General features: G+C 48.6%; 1 protein-coding gene across 2 annotated transcripts; it reads left to right on the forward strand.

Annotated features, from left to right (window-relative positions):
* Positions 1-7718: 7718 nt before the first annotated feature.
* On the forward strand, positions 7719-22589 carry Spry4 (sprouty RTK signaling antagonist 4). Of its 2 annotated transcripts, none has more exons than XM_034518663.2 (2): positions 7719-7920; positions 18164-22589. In XM_034518663.2, the coding sequence occupies exon 2, from the start codon at positions 18211-18213 to the stop codon at positions 19111-19113; it is 903 nt and encodes a 300-aa protein (XP_034374554.1). In that variant the 5' UTR covers positions 7719-7920; positions 18164-18210; the 3' UTR covers positions 19114-22589. The 2 variants fall into 2 exon arrangements, with proteins under 2 accessions (XP_034374554.1, XP_076768855.1); XM_076912740.1 differs by lacking the exon at positions 7719-7920 and adding an exon at positions 7984-8858.
* The last annotated feature ends 1153 nt before the right edge of the window (positions 22590-23742 follow it).

Below are 23742 nucleotides of genomic sequence, written 5' to 3' on the forward strand. Positions count from 1 at the left end.
ACTGACCTGTCAAACCGAAGCTGGTCCCCTTTCTCCCATGGAAAGAGAACGTCTAGTCTACACCTGCTGAGAGTTGCTGAATCTTGTGTTCAAACAGACAAGTCCTTTCCTGAAACTTGGGCTTCACCTAAGAGTTCCATTCCACTATGAGAGGAGCTGTTAGGAAGGGAGATACTGACACTAGCCTGTGGGGTAGGGATCATCAAGTATCCACATGCATTACAATGGAGTCATTGTAAACAATTTTCTTAAGACCTTGGAACAATCCTGGGAGGCAGGTGCAGTTTACAATTTTAACCCCAAAACTCAGGAGGCAGAGGCAGGCCAATCTCTGAGTTCAAGGTTAGCCTGGTCTACAGAGTGAGTTCCAGGACTACCAGGGCTACACAGAGAAACCATGTTTTGAAAAAAACAAACAAACATACCCACTCAAACTACCAAGTATACCCCAAGCTAGCTCACTCAGCCATTACATTATCTTAGAGTCTGAAGTTACTGAACCTGTGATTTGCAAGCAAGGACCAAGGCATTATTCTTAGCTGGGTTTTGTTTCTTAATTTTATTTATTATTGTTGTGCATGTGTTTATAGTGTATGTTGAGGGACAGGGTGCATGTTCTACAACACACATGTAGTGGACAATTTGAGGGAGCTCTTTCTCTTCTTCTACCCAATAGAACCCTAGCACCCAGGAAGTTGAGGTGAGACAATTGAAAGCTAGGTAGTCTAGATTTGCTTGAATTTACTCTGTAGCCCAGGCAAGCCTTGGACTGGGAAATCCTCCTGCCTCAGCCACCCTCCCCCTCCCCCCACCACCACTTCCCATAGGTATGAGTCCAGGTCTGTATCACAAGCAGCAGCTAAAAAGAATGCTTCTTTTACACAGTAGGCTATCGTCCAGTTTGGCAGAGTAAAAATAAAAGTTCTTATCAGATTCTGGGGGAAAAAAACTAAAATGAAAACTGTACTTTAAAAAAAAAAGAGTTCAGGGCTGGAGAGATGACTCAGCAGTTAAGAGCATTGACTGCTCTTCCAGAGGTCTGGAGTTCAATTCCCAGCAACCATATGGTGGCTCACAATCATCTGTAATGAGATCTGATGCCTTCTTTTGTCATGCAGGCACACATGCAAATAAATAAATCTTTTTTAAAAAAAGTTTTTGGGACTGCTCAGCATTTAAGAGTGGATATTGCAAGCAGCTCACAACCACCTGTAACTCCAATTAGAGGGTATTCAATGTCATCTGGCCTCCCCAGGTACACACACACACACACACAAAGAAAAATAAAAACAATCTTTTGTTTGTTTGTTTAAGTTCTTAGAGAAAGGGCAAGAAAAGGGAATAAACTATGCTGTCATAACCAGGTTCAACACCTCCAACCTTTCCCTGTTACACAGAACAATTAGAATAACACACAGAAGCCGGGCAGCTGGCACCAAGCATCAGGCCATTAGCCATTAGCACTCCCATAGCACCAAACAGATGGTGAGAGCCACAGAACAACTTGGGGGCATGGGGACATACAGTAGAACACCCATGCTGAGGAGACTGAGGCAGGAAAGTCTCTAGTTTGAGACTAGCCACGGCTACATAACAAGATCTTTTTCAAGCATACCGCCCCTGCACCAAACAAAGAACAAAAAAAGAATGCATGGTAAGACTGCAAAGAACTGGCCTACTGTGTGCAGCACTAGGTTCCATTGGGGAGTGGGTATTTAAAGTCACTCACACTGGTCTTGAACTCCAATCTGTTCTACCACTATCCAACCAGGCTATTTACTCTCAATCCACCTGTCTTGGCATCAAGATTTGGGAATACGGAAAATGTGCCAACAAGCCTAATATCATACTACTATAGTAGGCCTGCAATGCATCCCAGCCTAGCATACAGCACTGTGGAGTCTGGGCAACAGAGACACTTTCCCAGAGCTCCAGGCTGTGCCCCTTCATCTGCATTCTGTCCTGAAATGTCTCCCTCCACTACTTAACTACTCTGGAACTTCTATGTAGATGTAGCCACAGTTGCCAGGCTGGAGAAGTGTTCATCTAACACACACATGTGAATCATGGAGATTACTCTGTATTACTTCCCCTTGGTCCTCTCTGTAGTTTCACCACTAGTGTCTGTCTCTTCTATTCTGTGACCTTAGTACCTGGTAATGTGTTTGACCTAAGAAAAACATCTGATAATTTTAATGGAATTAATACATTCGTAAGATAATATCTTGGCTTTTTTTTTTTTTTTTTTTTTTTTTTTTTTGACAAGGTTTCTCTCTGTAGCCCTAGAACTTGCTCCATAGACCAGGCTGGTCTCTAACTCAAAGATCCTCCCCACCCTCTCTGCCTCCCCAGTGATGGAATTAAAGGTGTGTGCCACCACCCAGCTAATACCTTGGGCTTCTTAGCTATAAAAAAGAAAATTAAAAAAAAAAAATAGAGACTGTAAGACTAAGTGTGGTTTATATATGTTTGGCCCAGGGAGTGGCACTATTAGAAGGTGTGGCCCTGTTGGAGTAGGTGTGTCACTGTTGGTGTGGGCTATAAGACCCTCATCCTAGCTGCCTGGAAGTCTGTATTCTGCTAGCAGCCTCCAGATGAAGATGTAGAACTCTCAGTTCCTCCTGTACCATGCCTGCCTGGATGCTGCCATGTTCCTGTCTTGATGATAATGGACTGAACCTCTGAACCTGTAAGGTAGCCCCAATTAAATGTTGTCCTTAAAAGAGTTACCTTGGTCATGGTGTCTGTTGACAGCAATAAAACCCTAACTAAGACACCAAGATAAGACTTTTCCTTCATTCTTTCTCCTTTTTGAGATAAGGCTCTTATTGTAGCTCAGGGTACCTTCTACCTCACAACATAGCTATTTTGCTCAGCCTAGCTTTGAATTTACAGTCATTCTCTTGCCTCATCCTACTCAGGGCTACGATTTACAGATGACCTGTAAACCACAAGATTCTCTCTGTGTGTGTCTCTGTCTTCTCTCAGAAGAATCTCACTGTAGTTGGCCTGGAAATTGTTATGTAGACCAGGCAGGCTTTGAACTCAGAGCTCTGCGGGTCTCTGCTTCCTGAGTGCCAGAACAAAAGGGCTGAGTCACAATGGCAGGCATTTCTCATCCCACCCCCTTTTCTTTTCCAGCACTAGGAATTGAGCCCAGGGCTGTATGCTTGCTAAGCAATTTTCTACCTTTAAACTCTATCTCAGTCCTGTTTCAATTTTTATCTGGAGACAATATTCTCTAAGTTGCCCAAGGTGGCTTTGAATTCATCCCATAGCTCAAGCAGGACTTGACTTTGCAATCTTTCTACTTTTAGTCTCCTTCCTAGTTGTAACTGTGGCCAGGATAGTTTTCCAAAGAAACACTACAGCACTGGGGATGTAGATCAGTGGTAGAGATCTTGCTGATTATATATACCAACCCAGAATTGGATCCTCAGCAACACACACACACACACACACACACACACACACACACACACACACATCTTAAAGAAATATAGCTGAAGCCAGGCAGTGATGGAACATGTTTTTCATCCCAGCACTTGGGAGGCTGAGGCAGGTAGATCTCTATTTCGTTCAAGTCCGGCCTGGTCTACAGAAGTATTTTCCAGGACAGCTAGTGTAGAGAAACCAAGTCTCAAAAATGAATAAATGAATGGATGAATGAATGAATGAACAAATGAATATAGCTGAGCATGGTAATGCATGGAGATCACGTGGGTTGAGGCAGGAGGGTCCAGAGTAGGAGACTAACATAGGCTACATAATAAAAGACTCCCTGAACAAAAGCCAAACTAACAAAAAAATAAATTAATTAATAAAAATAAAGCTCAGGGGTGAAAAAATACACTAAGCACGGGATCAGCAAACAGAAGGTGCTCCATAAATGTCTGACATTGAATTGGAACTTCAGCCTCTCTTCTGTCTTCAAACATGTCTCCTGGATCCTTGGTAAAAGGGCAAAAGCCTAGAACTGAAGCCATTCCACCTAGAGGGGATGAACTATATTTATATTGGTGCTTAGTAAAAAAAAACTGACATCAGCACAGGCGGGCTGAATGATTGTTAGAATCTGCTGCTAGAAAAACAAAACAAAACGAAACTCAAAAAAAAAAAAAAAAAAAAAGTTATTCCAGGGGCAACCACTGGGCAGTTTGGCATGCATGCACATAGTCTAGCAGCTGCCCAGATTACAATAGTTAATGTGAGGTCCTCCACCTGCTGAGAAACAAATGTTTTGATCCCCCACTATCTTCTATTCTGTTTTTCTTACTCCCTGGAACCCCAACCTCGGGGTTAATTTTGAGTTGAATTTGGGTGTTACACCTGCTTACAACTCCTCCTCCTTGCTCATCAAGTTGTGGACAAAGACTTTCTGTTCAAGTTGCCCACATGCCAGGCTTTTGCCCATTTGTGATGGCACTTCCACCCTGACACCTCTGCTTAACACATGCCTTAATGGTCCTTGGACTCACATCTCAGCCCTCAATTGCAAATTCAAAACCACAGGCTCCTTTCTGAGATGATTCCTGGCACCTACATTGAAATCTGTCACCGGGTGGCTAGGAAGATGGCTCAGTTGGGAGAGCTCTTGCTTTGCGTGCTAGCGAGTTTTATGTCAGCTTGACATGGGCTAGAGTCCTTTGATAGGCAGGAACCTCAATTGGGAAAAAGCCTCCAGAAGATCAGGCCTGGAGGTTATTTTCTTAACTAGTTAAAAAAAACTTGATAGGGGAGGGCCCAGCTCTCGTTGTGAGTGGTGCCACACCTGGGCTGGTGGTTTTGGGCTCTACAAGAAAGTAGGATGAGCAAGTCATGAAGAGCAAGCCAGTAAGCAGTACCCCTCCACGGCCTCTGCATCAGCTCCAACCTCCAGGTTCCTGCTCTATTTGAGTTCCTGACTTGGCTTCTCTCAATAGACTGTGACTCACAACTTGAAAGCCAAACAAACTCTTTCCTCCCCAAGTTGCTTCTGTCATGATGTTTCATCACGATATTAACCCTAACTAAGACTCTGCAGGCATGAGGACCTAGTCTAGATACCCAGAATCCACATAAAAAAGACAAACACACACCCACACACCTGTAATACAGGTGCCAAGGAAGCAGAAACAGGAGGATCCCTGGGGCTTGCTATCCACCCATTTTAGCTAAGCAGTGAGGTTCATTTCAGTGAGAGAGCCTGAGGCTGGAGAAGTGGCTCAGGGGTTAAGAGCATGCCTTGCTCTTGCCGAGGACCAAGGTTTGATTACTATCACCCACCTGACAACTCACAACTGCCCATGTAACTCCACTCCCAGGAACCCAGCATCCTACACCCTCCGAAGGCACCAGGCACTTCTGTGATTTACATACACACATACATACATGCAGGCAAAACACTCACGCACATAAAATAAAATGTAATTCTTTAAGGATCGACTTCTGTTCTCCACATACAAGTGTACACCCTCCCACACACACACACAGGCAAGCATACTCTCCTTTCACTTGGCTCATTTCTATGACCTCAGGGAGAGCTACTTCAATGCTCAAATCGCACTTGCTCTGTGTCCTAAAAGACTAAGCTTCACAAGGGCAAGGAGGGTTATCTGTCCCCTACCATGAGCCCCCAATCACCGCAGAGAGCAGCATATGACAAGCAAATGGATTCCTCAGAAGCTGTTGCCAGCCAGTGTCTCTCAGGCACTCTGATCACACCGACACTGCAGGGGTGGTGGGACTTGAAGCTTCTCCTGCTCCTCCCTTGGGCTGGGCATTTTCCTCCCTCAGGACAGAGTCACAAAGTGGAACCCTGTCTTTTGGCTACTTTTTAAATGAAGGGATCAGGAAGAATCCCTTCTCCCTCCACGGTTTACAAAAGGAGTTATTCATTCTCATCCTTGAAACTGAACAAGGGCTTCGGGTGAAACCAGCTGGAAAAAATTTCATTGTTTAACTGCTTAAATGACAAGAAATAGGTTTCTCCTCGACCCCTGATGGTGCAGAGGAGTTAGACTCAATGTAGGGAGAATTGGGTTGCAAGCCCTGATATTCAGCACATTTATTTGTCCTTCTGGTCACCTGAAGTGGGACTTTTGGCCTCAATTTCCAGATCTGACAAATGGGAATAGTGATAAGTACAGAGGGGAAAGTATCCCCACCCCCAGCTCCCCATCCCCGGATCTGGATGGAGGTTCTGTCCCAGGAAGGAAGCTGAGGCTCCGTGGGAGAGTCTGTTCTGGTCCCAGGAACTGAGTAAGTAATCACTGAGACATGAGTCTGAGTGTTGCGAAGGCATTTTACACTAGGACACAGTGACCTTGAGTTCCGGTCTGAACAGCTTGTGATGGAGCCCAAGCCCCAAACCCAGGCCAGACCTCACCAGTGGGCTAAGTCTTTCAATTGGTTCCTCTGACAACAGCCAAGCGCAATCTTATGATGGCGTAGGAGGAAAAGCCCTACAACCCATGAAGGCCAAACACCAGCAAGATAGATCTTGCCGGAGATTCAGACTGAGAACCAGCTCTTACACTGCATCAAAGCCACTTCTACCCAGGGCTTCCCGGTTACTGGACGAGCTGGGCCTGATGCTGGAGGCCTAATGGATGGGGCTTTTCTTTTCACTGGCTTGGGCTGCCACCCCCTGTTCCCCGGCCATTCCCTCTGTGGCTCTAGAGCCCTGTTATTTAATACTGTAGCCACCTCGGCAGCATCCTGCCACGGCCTGCTCCACCCATCCACCTGGCCAATTCTCCCTATTTCTTTAGGGGGCCGATGTGGGGGGAGCATTAGGGAAAACAGCCTTCTATAACAAAGGGGAGAGGGCCACAAGAATACAAAGGCCTGGAAGGACTGGAAGACAAGGACGCGACTAGTGAAGGGGGCACCTAGCCAGGGCAGCAAAGGGCGGGCGGAAGCTCCGGGCATTGCGGACATTACACTGGGGCGGGGGAGAGGCGGGGCGCTGAGAGGTGAGGGCAAGGCCTCTGGCTGAGTGGACAGAATCACCCCGGGGGGTACTAGAGCCGGAAGAGGCCTCAGCCCAGATACTGTCCACACCCAAGAAATGGGAGGAGGAGTGGTCTGCACTTAGAAAGGGAGCCAGATTCACTCGGCAGCCCCCACCCTGCCCTTCTTTGAAATAGACAAAGGACATTTTCTTAATTTTTGGCAAACACGGCTGGAAGGTCCCTGCCCCCGACGTCCCCAGGCGCCACAGATCTTGAAAATGAGAAGGTCCCCAGCAGGGGTCCTCAGGCTCCCCCTCCCCATAGCCTGCGGTGACAAGAGATACGCAAATCGAGGTGTGTCCTCCCCCACCCTGCGCTGAGCCCGGGATCGGGAGGCCGCAGCGCCCCCCACCCTCTAGTCACAAAGACGGTTCCTGCCCAAGCCCGCAGTGGCGTGAAGGTGGCCTTTACCTCCTCTCGCAGGCTGGGAGGAGGGTACAACCCACGCAGCTAAGCCAGCTGCTGCAGTCGCCGCCGCCCTCCATTCATTACAAAGAAAAAAAAAAGGAACAACAACCTCCACCCCTCTTTGTAAAAGAAAGACAGCCCCAGAAGGAGCAACAGCCGGCCCCAGCAATCACGGGTTAAGCTCTTTTCCGGCCCCCCATTCATAAAAAAAGGAGCCTAGCGCATGCGCGCACGGGGTCGCTTGTGCCCACCCATTCATAGAATCGCGAGCGACGCGCGTGCGCACTGGAGCTCTCTGCCCTCCCATTCATAAAAAAGCCATTTTCCCAGGCAAGGGTTGCAACATCGCCGCCGAGGCAGCAAGCTGAGCTGACAGCGCGGAGCTGGCGCTGCAGGACTCAGGGAGCCTTACCGGCTTCTCTGACTGGCGTCTGCGAGTACAACGGCAACTGACCCACTCGGGTTTGGGGATTTACACAGACGTGAAGCGATGCTTGTGACTCTGCAGCTCCTCAAAGTAAGTCCACAGCCGGTTTGGGGAACCAAAAGTACCCCCTCGATGCCGTGACGCGGCTTCCCGCGGGCTGGGGCCAGTGGTACACTATTTCGATCCGCTTTGGTGTCCCTTCCCTCGGTTTGAGCCTCCTCAGGTCCCTTGCGGTACTCCGCAGGTACTAGGCGCGCCCGGCAGGCACGGCACCGCACGGCACGGGGCTGGGGGTGTTCACAGCCTGGCACTACCGTTTTCGACCCCGGGCATTGCCAAGCCGGGCTTCCGCGCCCTGTGTGACTCTGGAAGCCCTGTGCGTGTCAGGGGAGTTTGCCTCTGGCCTGGCTTCTTCTCCTGCCACCACTCTCCTTGAGCGCTGGAACCCGCAGCCCCGGGCTCGCTCTGGAGCGACCGCTTGGGACTGGGGGGCGCCCTAGGTTTAGGCAGCTCGCCCACCTCCGGGCTTCGTGCCCACGGTGCCAGCTCTGCCGTGGGTCTTCCCAGCCCGCCTCAGCGGCCTATGCTCGACGTAGCTTTTTCTTTCTTGGTTCCGAGCCGTGGCGGACAAGGTTTCCTTTCCTTATGCTTCCCTACTGGATGGTCAGCGTGGGGCCAGCCAAGGACTGAGCTTTTCTGCTCCCTCTCCTTGGCGAGAAGGTTCCAGGCCGTCTGACCTTTGCTCGGCTGCCTCATTTTATGCTGTACAACTGCCTTGCTTTGCTTCTTCTGGGCCTGAGGCTCCTTAACCACCCGGTGCCCCCCTATCCTCAGACATCGATCTTTGCCAAGCCCCAGGGCCCCTGGGCCTCTCGCTAAGGCTGTGGTGGGGGCTGAAGGTGCGTTTACATAACGCCGGGCGTGTGGGAGCTGGAGGAAGAGGTTGCGTGCGTAGGAGAGATAAGGTGCCCACTTTCCCTCCTTGTTGGTACCAGACTTGACAACACCGAGAATAGAGGATAAAGACGGTATGTTCTGAAAAATTCGGAGTCGCCAGGGCCACGGGGGCATTGAGGAGGGTAAGGGGGAGGACAGGCTTGGCCAACCCGGGCAGCTGGAGCTTGGCTCCATCACTGGGGCCACGGCTGTGCCCAATTCCCTCTCCAAGCAGACGATTAAAAAGCATTTACAGTAGCTGCTCTTGGGCAAGAAGACAGTTTCTCAATTCTTTTGATTGGGGGCTGGGGGTTGTGAGCAAAGGAGGCGAGAGGCAGAAAGAAGGTTGTATGACTTGAAAGGTTGAGGGAGGGAGTTCTAGGCGACATGGGCTGGAGGGGATTGCATGCTGGGTAGAGGGGAGAGCTGCTGGCTGGGCATCCATATTGTCAGGCCTGGCTCGGGGCAGAAGGCCTCCTGCTGCGCAGGGCGGCTTCCCAGAACCCTGCGATGTTTCAAGGAAAAGATAGGTTTGGGGGGGTCTTCAGACTTAGTGGCAGTCTTCCCTTCAGTGTCTCCAAACCAGTGGCGCGATTCCCCCATTTTCAGGAGAGGCAAGGGAATCTGGGGAGGGCAGGAGTCCTGCACATCTCTGTAGCTGACCAGTGCTGCAACCTTCCTGACAGGCCTCTACGCGGTACAGAGCTGGAAGGTGAGACCTAGAGCGGTTGGGAAATAGGGGTTTATCAATCTTTTAATAAGTTCCGTCTGGCCTAAGGCCCTACCCAATATTGCACTGCTGGATTTCACAATGTTTAGAGTTCTCCGGATCTTCACACAAATGGAGCATAAACATCTGAGGTTCTGCTTCTAACCCTGTTTTAGTGCCTGTGGATGTGAGCGGGTCTGGAAGGAAAGGACTGCAGTTGCTCGGGCTCTTTGGGGGGCGGGGGGGGGGGAGACAAGTTGTAGGGTTGACATGCCTGAGTTTAAATTTCCTCTATTGCTACTTCTTTGAGAAGAGAGTCCTTGGTTCCAGGAAAATCCTCACCAGGCTAGAGCAATTGAACTGTGTCAGTGGGTAGTTAGATTGCTGAACTCTAGATGGACAACTAGGTCCAGGGAGCTTTAATGGCATCCCTTGGTTATATTCCATCTGGAATTTTTAGACCGAAGTTCAAGAGTCACTTTCCTTCTGCTGGGATATCCCAGCTCTCTCCCTGGGTCCCAGGACCTTTCCCACATTTCCCTCTGAAATGGTAGCCTCAAGCACAGGTTTGGATCACTCTGGTGGGAGGAAACAGACCGAACATAGACAAGATCCATTCAGGGAAGTTAGGAGGCTGGGCATCTGGGGTCCTTTTTGCCTGTATCTCATTCCAGAATTGGCAATTTGGAAATCACCCTTTGCCCAGTTCATACCTCCTTTTCACTATCTTGCAAACTTAGCACTATATGCGCCCAGGGGTTTGGCTGACTTTCTAAAATAACAGAAAACAAATGAAGGCAAATCAGCGATCCAAACGTAAGGGAGACCCAAAACCCATTAACATGTTCTTCAGTGGTTTTTGGAATGTGTTACTCTGGGGTTTTAACATCTTTAGATCATACATGAGGGCTTTAAATTCCACTTACTGTCAAGTGGAATTTACTTGCTGTCAAGTGTCCCTTAATGTGGTGTCTTTCTACCCTGGTTTTGGATTCATACAACGTTTTTAAATTAATTTATTTCTGAGACATGGACTCGTTATCTAGTCCTGGTTGGCTTCAAATTCCCACAGAGACCCTCCTGCCTTTGCCTCCCAAGTGCTGGGATTAAAGATTTGTGTAGCTGGACCCAGCTCACATTTTTCTTCAATTCATGCCTGTTAGATATGACCTGGGTGTTCAAGGTGGCCTAAGGAAAAAGAGCCCTCTTTTGGGTTTAATTTGTTCTGAATCTAGAGTGTCTGTCCTCCAGTGGGCCCAAGGAGGGAGTTCCATGTCCCGCCGAGGGAGAATTCCTGCCTGTTGACTTAGTCCACTAAAATGTTTGCAGCTGGGGAGGACTGACTGGACAGGGTTTCTCGTTTGCTAGCTGGCTTGATTGTTTTGAAACAGGGTCTTGTCCTGTAGGTACAGGTTAATCCTGAACTCTTGAAAAAGTTTTTCTTGTTATTATTAATTACCTATGTGGGTACTCCCATGTGAATGCAGTTGCCCACAGACGCCAAAGGTGTTGGATCCCCTGGAGCTGGAGTTACTGGCAGGTGTAAACTTCGAGATGTTGGTGCTGCAAACTGAACTCTGGTCCTCCTGAAGACCAGTATGTGCTCTTACCCACTAAGGCGTCTCTCCAGCCAAGTAGCCTTGGGTTTCTAATTTCCCTGCCGCCTCCTTAATCCTGGGTGCTGGTTTTACAGATGTGCTATCTCGAGTTATGAGTTGTTATGATTTGTTTTGTTCTTGTTTGTTTGTTAGTTCATTTGTTTTTGAAACAAGGTCTTGGCTGGCCTGGAACTTCACACTTAGACAAGTTGACCTCCAACTAGGAGAAGTCCTCCTGCCTCTGCCTCCTGAGTGTTGGTGTTATAAGCAGGCTCCACAGTTCCCATTTTATGACAGTGTTTTGTTTTTTAATAAGAAAGATGGTAAGAGAGAAGAATACAGTGACTAGGTTTTTGCAAAGAGACAATGACTTAACACAGGGAAATTTTGTGTATTATTGGTCCTTCCAGACCAGGCTAGGGGCTGCTAAGCGCATGACTTAATGGAGAACAAACTCTTCAAGAGCCTGAGGGACCCGGGCCAGCCAGTAGAGGTGCTGATGAATGGCTAGGACTGGGGTTCCCTGTAAATCCTGTACTTCTAGGAGGAGGGTCTAGTTTTAAAGACATTTTTGAATAAAAGGCACAAGAAGTGCCTATGATGTAAAGGGTGGGGTATTATTGGCTCTTGAGGCTACCCTGCAGATCCGGGACAGCTGACTAGGTTGGAGAATGTATCCACGACATGTGGCCAGGCTTAAGAGGCCCTGCTGTTCAGCTGTGGTGGGGTTATCCTTACTGAGGAAAGGCCTCCAGTCTGTGAAGGAAGGGAGGAGGAAGCAAGGCGTTGTAGAGAGAGCACAGATGTTCTAGGTCTAGTGGAGGAGGGGAAGGGGCCCTGGGGCAGGTGGCCACTTGTAGAAGAGTGGTTTCCCTTGTCAGTTTCTAGCTGGGAAAAGGGGAAGTCATTTCCTGTTCAGTCCCAAGAGAGAGCTAAAAATCCATTGTCAGTTCTGTTTCTTGGTGGAGCTTAGGAAGACAATAAGACCATCTTGATGACTTCAAAAAGGAAGCCTTCCAGGTGCAGGGGTCTGCAGGCTTTGGGTCAAACTGCTACACTTTGGCTTGGACCAGTAGCTCGTGAATGGCGCTGCTGGTTAGCAGGCTCCATTTATTCCCCTTCCTTTGTGACATGACTTCTGATCCCTCTAAATGGGGTGCTGGGCAGACAACAAGTATGGGGGTGTACATACAGCAACGCAGAAACGTGAAACTGGTGAAAACTGCTCAAAATACAACAAGGGGGAAAGGATGGGACAAAGGACGGAGGACCACTGTTTTCTTTTGTGATCCTAACATGGCCAAGCTGTGAGCTCTGAAGTGCTGGTAAGTACGGAGCGGGTGAGGGTGTGTCCTCAGACAAATTCAGCTGCCTTCCTTCTACTGGGCCATTCTTCACAAACTGGCTTTCCCCCATAAGGCCCAGGGAGGGAAGTCCCTGGCTTTCCCTACCCCCTCTCTTAAGGGTCTTTCTAAAAGCAGTAAGTCATCATCTGGCTGTAGCTTAATTAACTAAACTGGGACAGTGTCACAAAGGACCAGGCATTGGTGTGGCAGAGGGGTGGGCGGGCTCTCGAAGCCTAAAGACTTTTATTCTGAGTTGTTTAAAGGGTTAAACAACCCTCAGTGGAAGAACCCGCTAAGACTGAATGGGCAGCAGAGAAACTGCGCATTCATTCAGAGCTTCTTGCCAGTTTGTCATTCGCTGACTTGTGGATTTTTAATGTACAGCCAGCAGTGTTCCCCAGTTTTCCCAGCTCCCTTTCTTAGGGTAGGATGACTGGCTTGTGAGAACAGTTAACCTGCCTCTTGATTCTTGCAGCCCGTGTCCAGTTCCCTCCCCACAGGTACCATTGGCAGGGATGGTCAAGACAGGCAGCTCTGAGCTGCCAGACCAAGCCGCAGATCAAGGGACTGATGGGAAAGGGGGTGGGAGCAGGAGCTTGCTGATTCTTCAGCCCTGGCCTCTTCTAGTTTCCTTGAGTGGCTCTGCCCCCCCCACCCCCCCCCACCCCCGCACTGGAAACTCATCAGAGTTGCCTCAGGAACCTCCCATCTCCCAAAGCTTAGCTTGATGGTTGAGGAGGGAGGGAGTCCCCTTTCACCCCATTATTTCCTTTTCCTTTAAGGGCTGTTTTACAGTGAAACCCTGTAAAGTCATCTGCATAAAGACACAGACACTTGGCAAAGAAAAGGTGAAGTGACAGCAAGAATAGTCAAAAAGACTTAAGTTGAAATTTTTTAGCTATAGATCGGGACAAATGCTCCATCTGGAGTTGATCTGCTGATTGGGTTACTGAACCCTCTCTTTCCACCTCCACTCACACCCTAGAACTGGTGGCTTAATGGGAGCGGGGGTTGTATGGTAACTGGAGGGTCTATGGCTAGATTGGTGCTTGTACACTTTTCCATGAATCACCTCAGGTAAGGAAAGCTTCCACAAGTCATTGTCAGCTAGAGCTCCGAGACTTCAGCCACGGCGTCACAGGACTGTATGGCAGTGAATCCCTACCCTGATCACTTGCTCTACCCTGTGACCCTTTGTGCTTTAAAGTGCCTTCTCCCTCTCTCATGCCTGTGTACATATGTGTTGTCTTCCCCGATAGATGTCTACCTTATTTACATGTATGCGTGTTAGTATGCAGGTATGTAGACCACACGCATACCTGATGTTCTTGGAGGCCAGAAGAGGGTGTCAGATTTCCCTAGAATGAGAAACATACATGATTGAGAGCCACCATTTGGGTGCTGGAGACTAAACCCAGGTCCTCTCCTAGAACAAGAAGTGCTCTTAATTAGCTAACTGTTCCTCCAGTCTCTCTGCCTTATCATTGCAGATAGGGATGGGGTCTTTCATTGAACTCAGTGATAATCTAGCAGGGTGACTGGCCAGGGAACTCTGGGTCGTCTCTTGTCTTCACTACACTAGGGTTACAGGTCTGACAAAACTGTGCTTTAGGGACCCGATCTTAGGTCCTCCCCTTGCTTGACCAGCCCTCTGCTGACCAGCCATGCCATCTCCCTAGCCCTTGGTTTTTCATTTTTAATTCCAGAATGGGAGCCATCCCCTAAGGTAACAACAGTGAAGAGTAAATGAGAGAATACATGACCAGGTGCAGCAGAAAGCCTGGCACCAGGAAGTGTTCCATAAATATCAGCCCCTTATTATTAGCAATTATTATTAATATTATTTGGTTGAGGGGAGGTGATGTGAAAGTTCCTTCTTATGCTAATTAGATAGCTGTGAGGCACTTCCTTGGCTAAGTGCAGGCAGGGTTGGCGTCACTTCCATCCGGAATCTTCCAAATTGACCATCAAACTCTTCCCAGCAGCTTACTGAGGCAAAGCCTCCGGTTCCATTGATATTATATAATTCTCTTTCTTGGAGAAGCAGAGGAGCCTGTGGAAGTGCACTTAAGACCCACAGGATGCAGAAACTGAGGGGTGGAAGTGTCCCAGGGTGGAGACTGGTCTTGGAAATAGAACACAGACCTGGGGCGCGGGGGTTGCCAGGCAGGGAGTAGACCTAGGGTTGTGCTGAGGGGTTGTCAGACAGGCAGTTTAGGACGTTGTTTGTCTTTCTCAGTCAGCCACATCAATTCAGCAGAGGCTCTAAGAGGCTGGCTGGGGCAGGCCTAAGCAAGTGTGAGCTGCAGCTCTCTGAGCCAGCCACCGGGGCTTGCTGAGATGCTGGCAGGAAGAGTTGAGGGTTATGGTAGGGAGATGCCTTTTTGAACATGCCTTCTGGAACCAAATGTCAGATGCTGCGTGTCCTGAGAGAGCTGAGTCATTGGGGGCCAAGATCTCATACTCTCTAGAGGCTGGCCTAGACTATTGGCCCAGATGTTGACAGCTGCCTCTGGAGCGCGGTGGGAGCCTGTGGATGGCAGCATCCTCACTGCTTCCAGTGGCTGCTCCAAACTGGTTTCCTGGCTTTCGCCTGGCTTGGAGAGTCTGTCTGCTCACTGATTCCAGGGCCTGTTAAAACATCCTTCAAAGTTGCCTGTGTTTTGTTTTGGTTTGTTTTGGTTTTGGTTTTGTTTGTTTGTTTGTTTGTTTGTTTTTTGCTTCATCTGCAAGAAATGCAGCTGTTTTTTAAAAGTCTTGCTATCCTGCTTGGGAAAGCAGAGTGGGGAAATCAGTCTGCCTCTGTGGCTTAGGAGAGTAGCTTTTCTTTTTCCTGCAACTTGGTCAGCGCTGTTGTGCTTGGTCCTGAGATAAAAACCCTAGCTACAAGGGCTAGGATGGAGCCACTTAAAGCGTCCACAAGCATTTTGTTGGCAGGTGTTCCCAACCTGGGCTTTCTGGTCATGTTGTCCTTGCCCAAGGAGGAAGGTTCTGGCTGAGACATTATTAGACTGACACCTAGGAGTCTTATCTGTGACACTTTATATCATGCAAAAGTTTTTTTTTTTTTTTCTTCCTTTAACCAAAGACCCTGGAACTAGAACCTAAGGCTTCTAACTAACTGATCATCTGACCACAAACATTTTCTAGAGCAAAGGCCTTGGGAACCTCAGTAGAACAAGTATACTGTCTGAAAGGTAGCATTCCTTAGAAATGCCCTCCGTGGATGGATGCTTTTTCCCAACCCTGATCACAACAGTTCACTTGAAGCTGCCTTGACAAGAGAATGTTCTTCAGTGAGAGGCTTACCAGGTGGTTAAAGCAAACTGACTCAAAGGTGATGCTCTGTACTGTGTACGATGGCTCACACCTGTAATCATAGCAGTTGGGAAGCTGAGGGAAGACAACGTTTAAGAGTTCAAGACCAGCCTGAGCTATTTCATAGTCATCTGAGCTATTTCAGACCATCCTAACGTGTGATGTGAGACTTTGTCTCAATTAACAGACAGTTAAAACAAAGTTCTGATTTCATTGAGAACTTTGGGGGCCCTGCACTAGGTACACTTTATCCAGGACAGACAGTTTATAAAGAAATACCTGCAGAGTCAGTAGTCAGTGAGTGTCCTGTGCAAATTGGAGCTGTCTGGTGACTGAGCATTGAACCTTGTAGAGAAGACTGGGTATTTTTGTTTAGGGACATGGAGGATACATAGACTTAACGCTGCAGAGAGCCCTTATTTCATGCGGACTAGCGCTTCAGCTATTTGTGACCAAACTCTTGTCTCCCAGGGGCAAGCATAGTAGGCTCCTCTCTCCATGGCCATGAAGAATTTACCATAGTTTGAGCCCCAGGGAGCCAGGTGTCACTCTCCTGTGATACCAAGTTGGTCTCAGCAAATGGGGTAAACTAGAAACCTACCTCACATCCCCTTGGCAACGCCTTTGATGCAAGATAAACTTAGATGAGAGACAGGAACTGTCATTAACATCTTGAAAAGGCATTTACAGAAACACCACCCTTGACACGGCCCAGTGTGTGTTGTCTTTCTGAAGATCCTTCTTCCTCTTCTCCATCTTCCCTTCCCCCAGTCCCTTGAAGTTCTTTGTGGAATCTTCCCACAGAGTAATCTTTCCTTTGGGTTCCAAATTGTGTCTCCTTTGCGCTGAGGTCTCGGCCTTCTGCTGCTATTTCTTTAAATTGATCTCCATCCGAATTCCAAATGCAAAGGTCAGCAGGCAAGGAAACGGCACTTCTCATAGAAAACAATACGCACTTTCTAAATTTGAACCAAGCCGTTTCCGCTCTTTGATTTAAGTGACTTCCTGGGGTTCCGTGTCAGGCACTGCAGTTGAATCTCTGGCCGGATGCCAACTTAAAATTGCACTCTCTCAGTGAAATTAGAAACTGATCCAGGGCTGGCTTAGCTATTCTAGTAAATAGCATTTAGTCTGAATGTTCAGCTCAGCACTTGAAAATGGGTGATGTGAGCACCCCTTGAGAGGATTTCCCATGCAAGTTGCTGGGAGCTCACCTGCCCGGGGGTTATTGGCTGCTGGCGGTGGCTGCTCTGGGAAGTGGGAGTAACAGGCTAATGTCCTGGATGATCAGCCATCAGATGCATCCCTTCCTTCTCAGTATCCAAAGGCTTTGTTTATCCCGCTCATGAGCTCTGAGGAGCACACAGCAGCTGTTGTATTGACCACATATGTGGTCCTCAGTGCCCAGGGCAGCCCCTGCCTACTTAGGAAATCAAAATGGTTTTATTTTGAAGCAGTGATGAATTGTTTAGGACTTTCTATGTACCCAGCTGGGTGCTAGGTACCAGGTGTGTATTTTCTCATTTAATCCTTGCAAGAACTCCTTTAAAGACAGGAAACTTGGGGTTCCCAGCACGCACCACTACAGAGGCAGGTGGATCCCTGTGAATTCAAGGCCAGCCTGTTAAAACATCGAGTTCAGGGATACACAGTGAGACCTTCCCCCTCATGTCCCCCCTCCCCAAAAGGTACTCAGATGGGGGGAGGGTGACTCAGTTGGTACAGGTGCTTGCTCACAAGCCTGAGGACCTGAGTTCAGTCATTATCATCATACATAAAGGTGGAAGGAGAGAGAGGGATTGTCCCCTAAGAGAAGTTTTGTCCCCTGACCCACATACACATTTAAAAATAATTTAGGCCAGGCATTGGTGGCACATGACATTAATACCAGAAGCATGTGGATCTCTGAGTTCAAGGCCAGCCTGGTCTACAGAGTGAGTGCCAGGTTAGCCAGGGCTACACAGCTGACAGAGAAAACCTGTCTCAATCCCCCAACCCCCCAAAACAAAACTTAACAGGGAAGTTGTGACTTGCTCACTGCAATGCTTATTGGGATTAAAGCTGGTTTTGAGACAGCTTAGTCTGTAGCCCAGGCTAGATCCTACTATTGTAGTCCCCTTTGCTTATACTTCCCAAGTTCTTTGATTATGAGCATGTACCACTATGCCTGGCTCTGCCACCCATACCCCACCCTGTGGTGCTGATGACCAAAGCCAGAACCTGTGAGGCACCATAGGAAAGCCCCGTACCACCAAGCCGCACTTCAGCCCAGTAGATGTTATCTCTTCCAGTATTGACCATTTTTGACCAGTATTCCATTTTTGACCATTTAAGCCTAGGCTCCCAAGGCCTCATCTTAAGGTTGAGGGGAGTGTCATGTATTGATGCTTGGAATCCATTTTCTTTTTTTCCTTCCTCTCCTCCAGGACCCCTAGAAGCCTGTCTTTTGGTGCAGTTCAGGACCTCCACCCTCATGGAGCCCCCGATTCCACAGAGCGGTGTCCCTTTGAATCCCAGCTCAGTCATGGTGCAGCCCCTCCTTGACGGCAGAGTGCCCCACAGCCGGCTCCAGCACCCTCTCACCATCTTACCCATTGACCAGATGAAGACCAGCCACGTGGAGAACGACTACATAGACAACCCTAGCCTGGCCCCTGCCACGGGTCCCAAGCGGTCCCGGGGTGGGGCCCCAGAGTTGGCTCCTACACCTGCCCGCTGTGACCAGGATGTTACTCACCACTGGATCTCTTTCAGCGGTCGGCCCAGCTCTGTAAGCAGCAGCAGCAGTACTTCCTCCGATCAGAGGCTTCTAGATCACATGGCTCCACCGCCCGTGGCTGAGCAGGCCTCGCCAAGGGCCGTGCGCCTCCAGCCCAAGGTGGTCCACTGTAAGCCACTGGACCTCAAGGGCCCAGCAGCTCCGCCAGAGCTAGACAAGCACTTCTTACTGTGTGAGGCCTGTGGGAAGTGTAAGTGCAAGGAGTGTGCGTCCCCTCGGACGTTACCCTCCTGCTGGGTCTGCAACCAGGAGTGCCTGTGCTCTGCCCAGACCCTGGTCAACTATGGCACATGCATGTGCCTGGTGCAAGGTATCTTCTACCACTGTACTAATGAGGATGATGAGGGCTCTTGCGCTGACCATCCCTGCTCCTGCTCCGGCTCCAACTGCTGCGCCCGCTGGTCCTTCATGGGTGCCCTCTCTGTGGTGCTGCCTTGTCTGCTGTGCTACCTGCCAGCCACAGGCTGCGTCAAGCTGGCCCAGCGCGGCTATGACCGCCTGAGACGCCCCGGTTGCCGTTGCAAGCACACGAACAGCGTCATCTGCAAGGCAGCCAGCGGGGACACGAAGGCCAGCAGGTCCGACAAGCCTTTCTGACACTTTGGATGAAAAACATGGTCTCTCCTGCCAGTCTCCTGAGGCTGACCTTACTCATCTGTCCTCTCCTAAACCCTAGATTGGGAAGAAACCGGCAGAGAACACTACTGCCTAGCCTCGAGTCCCCAAAAGGATTAAGATGTACTTTGGGGATTTTCATGGTCTTGAAACTTTGTTAAACAGCAGTGACAGTGTCAGGGTGTGGTGGTAGGGGGCCAGTTTTCCTATTTCAGAAGATGGAAGACAGATGTGGACACAAACTCTGCAAGTTTAGCCACTCAGTGGCCTTCCCAGTCCCTCTCTCCCACTTTGCCATTCTCTCTGGCTCCTGCTGGAGCCTCCTACCTGGGAGGAACAGCTAATGGGAGGCGAGATACCTCGAGGAAGACTCTCAGAGCCTTGATTTCTATCTTTTCCGCCTCTGTCCGTGCCTGTTGGCCTTGGCCTCTTGGGAAGGTACACCGTAGCAATTCCTGCTGTATGTACTTGATGGCTGAGAACAAAATCGACAGTAAGCTGCCGTCTCCCTGGAGCCGCAGGATGGAGAAAGAACCATCTGGCAGTGTGTTCCTCCTAGTGTCAATCACTAACTTGGGGGTGACTGCTCATCACGCCATCCTCCGGTTCTTAACCGAGTCACAGACTGGCCTGCCTGCTGTGTGTCCTGAGCTCTTTCTACTCAGATTCTTTATAGAAACTTGCTGGGTTAAGGCGGCCAGGATGACACTAGCAAGACCAAATATCATTTTGCCAATGAGTCTGAGGCTGTGGTCTCTGGATCCAGCCATGATGTTTTTATATGTTTAATTAAACTAGATGCTATTGGTGTTTAAACAATAATAATACAACAACTTGCTTCCTTTTGGGCCACCCCCAGGAAGGGCTGATTTCAAAATCTGGGGGCAAGCAACCTCAAGGAGCGGTTCCCCTGCACATCAAGAATGGCAAAGAAGAGGCCGTACCTCCCATTGGCAGAATGACAGTTGAGCCGAACTGGGGTTGGGTTTTCTTCTGATTCTGCTGCTTGCTGTCATAGCCTTTTGTGTATAGTGATATGTCTGTCTTTATGTAAATAGAGAGATGACAGAATCTATTTTAGTGTTAGGAGGCCCCGGTGGGGAAGTCAGAAGATGCCAGAGAGGGTGGGGAACGATTCTCCAGGGGCTGCTGGATTTGAGCCCCACTTTTTGTGTGCAACACACACACACACACACACACACACCCCTCCCAACAGCCCCCAAAGACGTAGCAACTCTTTCTCTCACGGTGCTAAAGGACTCAGAAAGTGCAGCACGTCCAATGGGTAGGTACTTGTTGCATGCAAAAAGCTATCATGTCTCTGGTCCTTGCCCCCAGATGTTGTGTGGGGTTGTTTTTTTTCTTTTTCTTTTTTCTTTTTTGTGTGGTATTTTGTCCCCATCCCTGCCTCTGATTCGAGAAATAGCCTGGATCAGAAGAGGTACCCCAGGTAAAAATGGGAGAACATTAGGCAAAAGTCATGTGAGACATTTCTGGTTCTTTTGTGTGAGCTGCCTCCAGGAAGGAGGCAAGGAGGCAGGTAGCTGTGAGTGGAGTGCACTTGTTGCTTTTTCTCAAGGATTCACCCCACCCCCACCTTGGAAGCTACTAGTAGTAGTAGTAACACCTTATGATTTAGAATAAGTTAATTGTAACCATAGATATTTATTGATTGGAGGAAGGGAGGGTTTTATTCTCAGCTTTATTTATGTAACATTTACTGGCTTGTAAAAGGCAAGTATAAAATCCTGCATCTTCATTGTCTATAGCTAATCCATACATACACCTGCCCTTGTCACAATTGCAATGGTCTTGCACAGATTGGAAGGAAAGATGGAAGACAAACCCCCGTGATCAGCGAACCACTTACACTAATTGAATGTATTAGAAGCTTTCTGAAGGGGCTGGAGATGTTTTCCTCAGATGAGGTGTGTGGAGGGAAACCCCCCAACATGATAGCGCACACGTGCACTCTTAAGAGGCCTGGGAGCTTTGCCCAAGGTCCCTCCCTCAATTTGTTTCCACAGGACAGTTGACCCAGTGGCAAGTTGCACTTTGGTGATCTTGGTCTATACACTTCTGTGGATGGTTGAGTTACATATGCCGTGTATGCGCACATGCACACGTGACACTTACATACACAGACCCTCTACCACACAGACCTTGTTTCTTGGCAACCCCTCCCAAACCCTGACTTTGTGTACATAGCTGTAAACACGGATTTTTATGAGTTTTGGTTTGTTTCCCCGCCCCCCACCCCCAACACCCTGTTTTGGCTTGGGAATGATGTCTACAGAACTCTCCCCCCCACCCCCCTCCGGAGTTTACCTTGTGACCTACTTGCTCAGTGGTAAGGGAAGGGGTGAAGGGAGCATCCTTTTTCCTCTGTTGTTTTTTTCTCTGGCTTCTTGGCAAACACCTACACATGGGGGATGCAAACACATTTAAAAGAAAAATGGGTAGTTTGTTTATGGGGCCCCCATCCCCTTCCCAGGTTAGCAGGCACTGAGAGCATAGGGTCTCACAAACAGAACATTTCTGTAGCTGTTTCTGACTTGTTCACTAGCATTTGCAGCTTGCTTGCCTGAGTTACATCACTTCAAAAATGCCAGTTGGTTCCCACTTCTAGACCCGGGGTGGGTGTCGGAGCCAGGGATGGCTACATGGTTTCCCCGTTGTAGGGAAAGGCTAGTACTCCTGTAAGCACACTGGGGGCTGAGTCTGGGTTAGCAACACCTTCCAAGGGACAATCAAAGCTCCTCAAGCCAACTGGAAGGGAGCAAAGAGCAGCCCTTACTGTTGGACCCGCCCTTCTGAGCTGATGGGAGGCCTCCTGGTGATTGTGATGGGCTCTTTGAGCTAGTGCAGTTGACATGATGGGGCCCAGCTGAATCACAACCCCAAGGGGGCAATGCATACTAAGTCGGTCAGGGCCAGAACCCAGGTTACCCATCACTGAAGCCAGCTTGGTCTCCAGTGCTGCTCTTAAGAAATAGTTGAGGTGTGTGGGCAGCACAAATTTGCACTGTACTAGAACATCTGGGGCTTCCCAGGCCTCCCGGTTTATGCATTTGGTGAGTAGCTCTGTGCCCTCTCCTCTGTAATGGTGGATGTCGATCCTGTGTTTCCATTTTGATTGTGGGTGACTGTGCTGTTTCTTAGCTTGCTTTTCTCTTGTGTCCTGTGGTTGATTTCCTGTTAGCAGCACTAGAGCTGTGCCCCAGCGCCCACTCCACCACATTCCTGTGTCTCTGTAACCCCCGTTCATCCCACCACAAAAGTTACCACAGAAGGTTTCCTTTGTAAAAAATATTTATTTTGAAGCTCTATTTTAATAGTATTTATTTTAGAAAGTCTACTATTGTAAGAGTTCTTCTGTTTGTGAAGAAAAAAAAAACAAGTTAAAAACTGAATGTACTGATCTAGAAGATATCTATAAATATATATTGTTAAATATACACATGGCTGCCATTCTCTTCTGTGTTGTGTTCAGTTGCCTGACGTCCTCACCCAGCAAAAAGTCCACATTCTAAGCCACACGGGCATGTGCATACAATGGGCTAGGCGTCTAGACTGGGGAGACCCTTGTCCTACCTCTAGAATAATAGGAAACCTACTGAAGAACTTTGTACTTCATAGCGAAACCAACTGCTGCCATGTGATTAAAAAAAAAAAAAAAAATGAATCCCCTGTCCCCTTACATAGGGTATCTCTGGGCTTTGGAGTTTCCTCCTTGTTCTTTGAGAGTCTTGCTATCCCAAGATAAAGCTAGCCCAGGATAGCACTAAAAGTGTGTGTTGTCATGCCTGGCCATTGGGTGTTCTAGTCATTTAGATGGACAAAAGAATTTCTCAAGAAAAAAAAAAAATTCTACAGGTTGGGAAAGGGAGGGGCCAACTTTTGGTCCTGATGCTGCAAGAGCTATAGGCTTCGAAAGGCCAAACAATAGAGTTCTTTAAGAGCTGCAGCAGGTTTTTACTGGACTAATGAGACCTCAAACCAAGGTCTTAATCTCTTAAGGCCTCCTGTCCACTGAATGGCTTCTCAGACTCAGGAGATCTACCTACCTCTGCGTCATGAGTGCTGGTGAAAGGCAGGCACTGCCATGGCTGGCTCTGTTCCCTCTCTTAGCCACTAGTGTCATCATTAGGCTCTTTAGGACATAATCTTGTTTCTCTCTGAGGTTTTGGAACACAAGCTAAGGATCCCCTGGTCCCACTCTTTGATTTTTCAAGACAGTTTCTCTGTAGTTTTGCCTGTCCTGAAACTCTAGACCAGGCTGACCTTGAAATCACAGAGATCTGCCTGCGTCTGCTTCTGAGTGTTGGGATTAAAAGCATGTGCCACCACCACATGACTCCTAGTCCCGTTTTTACAATGAATTTGAAGAGAGTCTTGAGCCCTGCTGTCTTCTGGCCATGTGACCTTTACCAGCCCTCAAGAAGTAACACTTTGGTTCCAAAGAGTGTCTTAGCATGTGTTGACTCATCAGATTCATTGGGTTTATATTTTGATCCTGGGAGTTTTAGAGGTTAATAACAAAAACCCCTCTTGAGTTGCATTCGAGAACAACCACCCAAATGACCTTGGGAATAGGAGGAAGCCAAGAAT

This window comes from Arvicanthis niloticus, chromosome 14 (assembly GCF_011762505.2).
Source record: "Arvicanthis niloticus isolate mArvNil1 chromosome 14, mArvNil1.pat.X, whole genome shotgun sequence".
NCBI lineage: Eukaryota > Metazoa > Chordata > Mammalia > Rodentia > Muridae > Arvicanthis > Arvicanthis niloticus.

Bases quoted from the DNA above. Each gene is read 5' to 3' on its own strand.
- Spry4 (XM_034518663.2), top strand. From the start codon at position 18,211: ATGGAGCCCCCGATTCCACAGAGCGGTGTCCCTTTGAATCCCAGCTCA.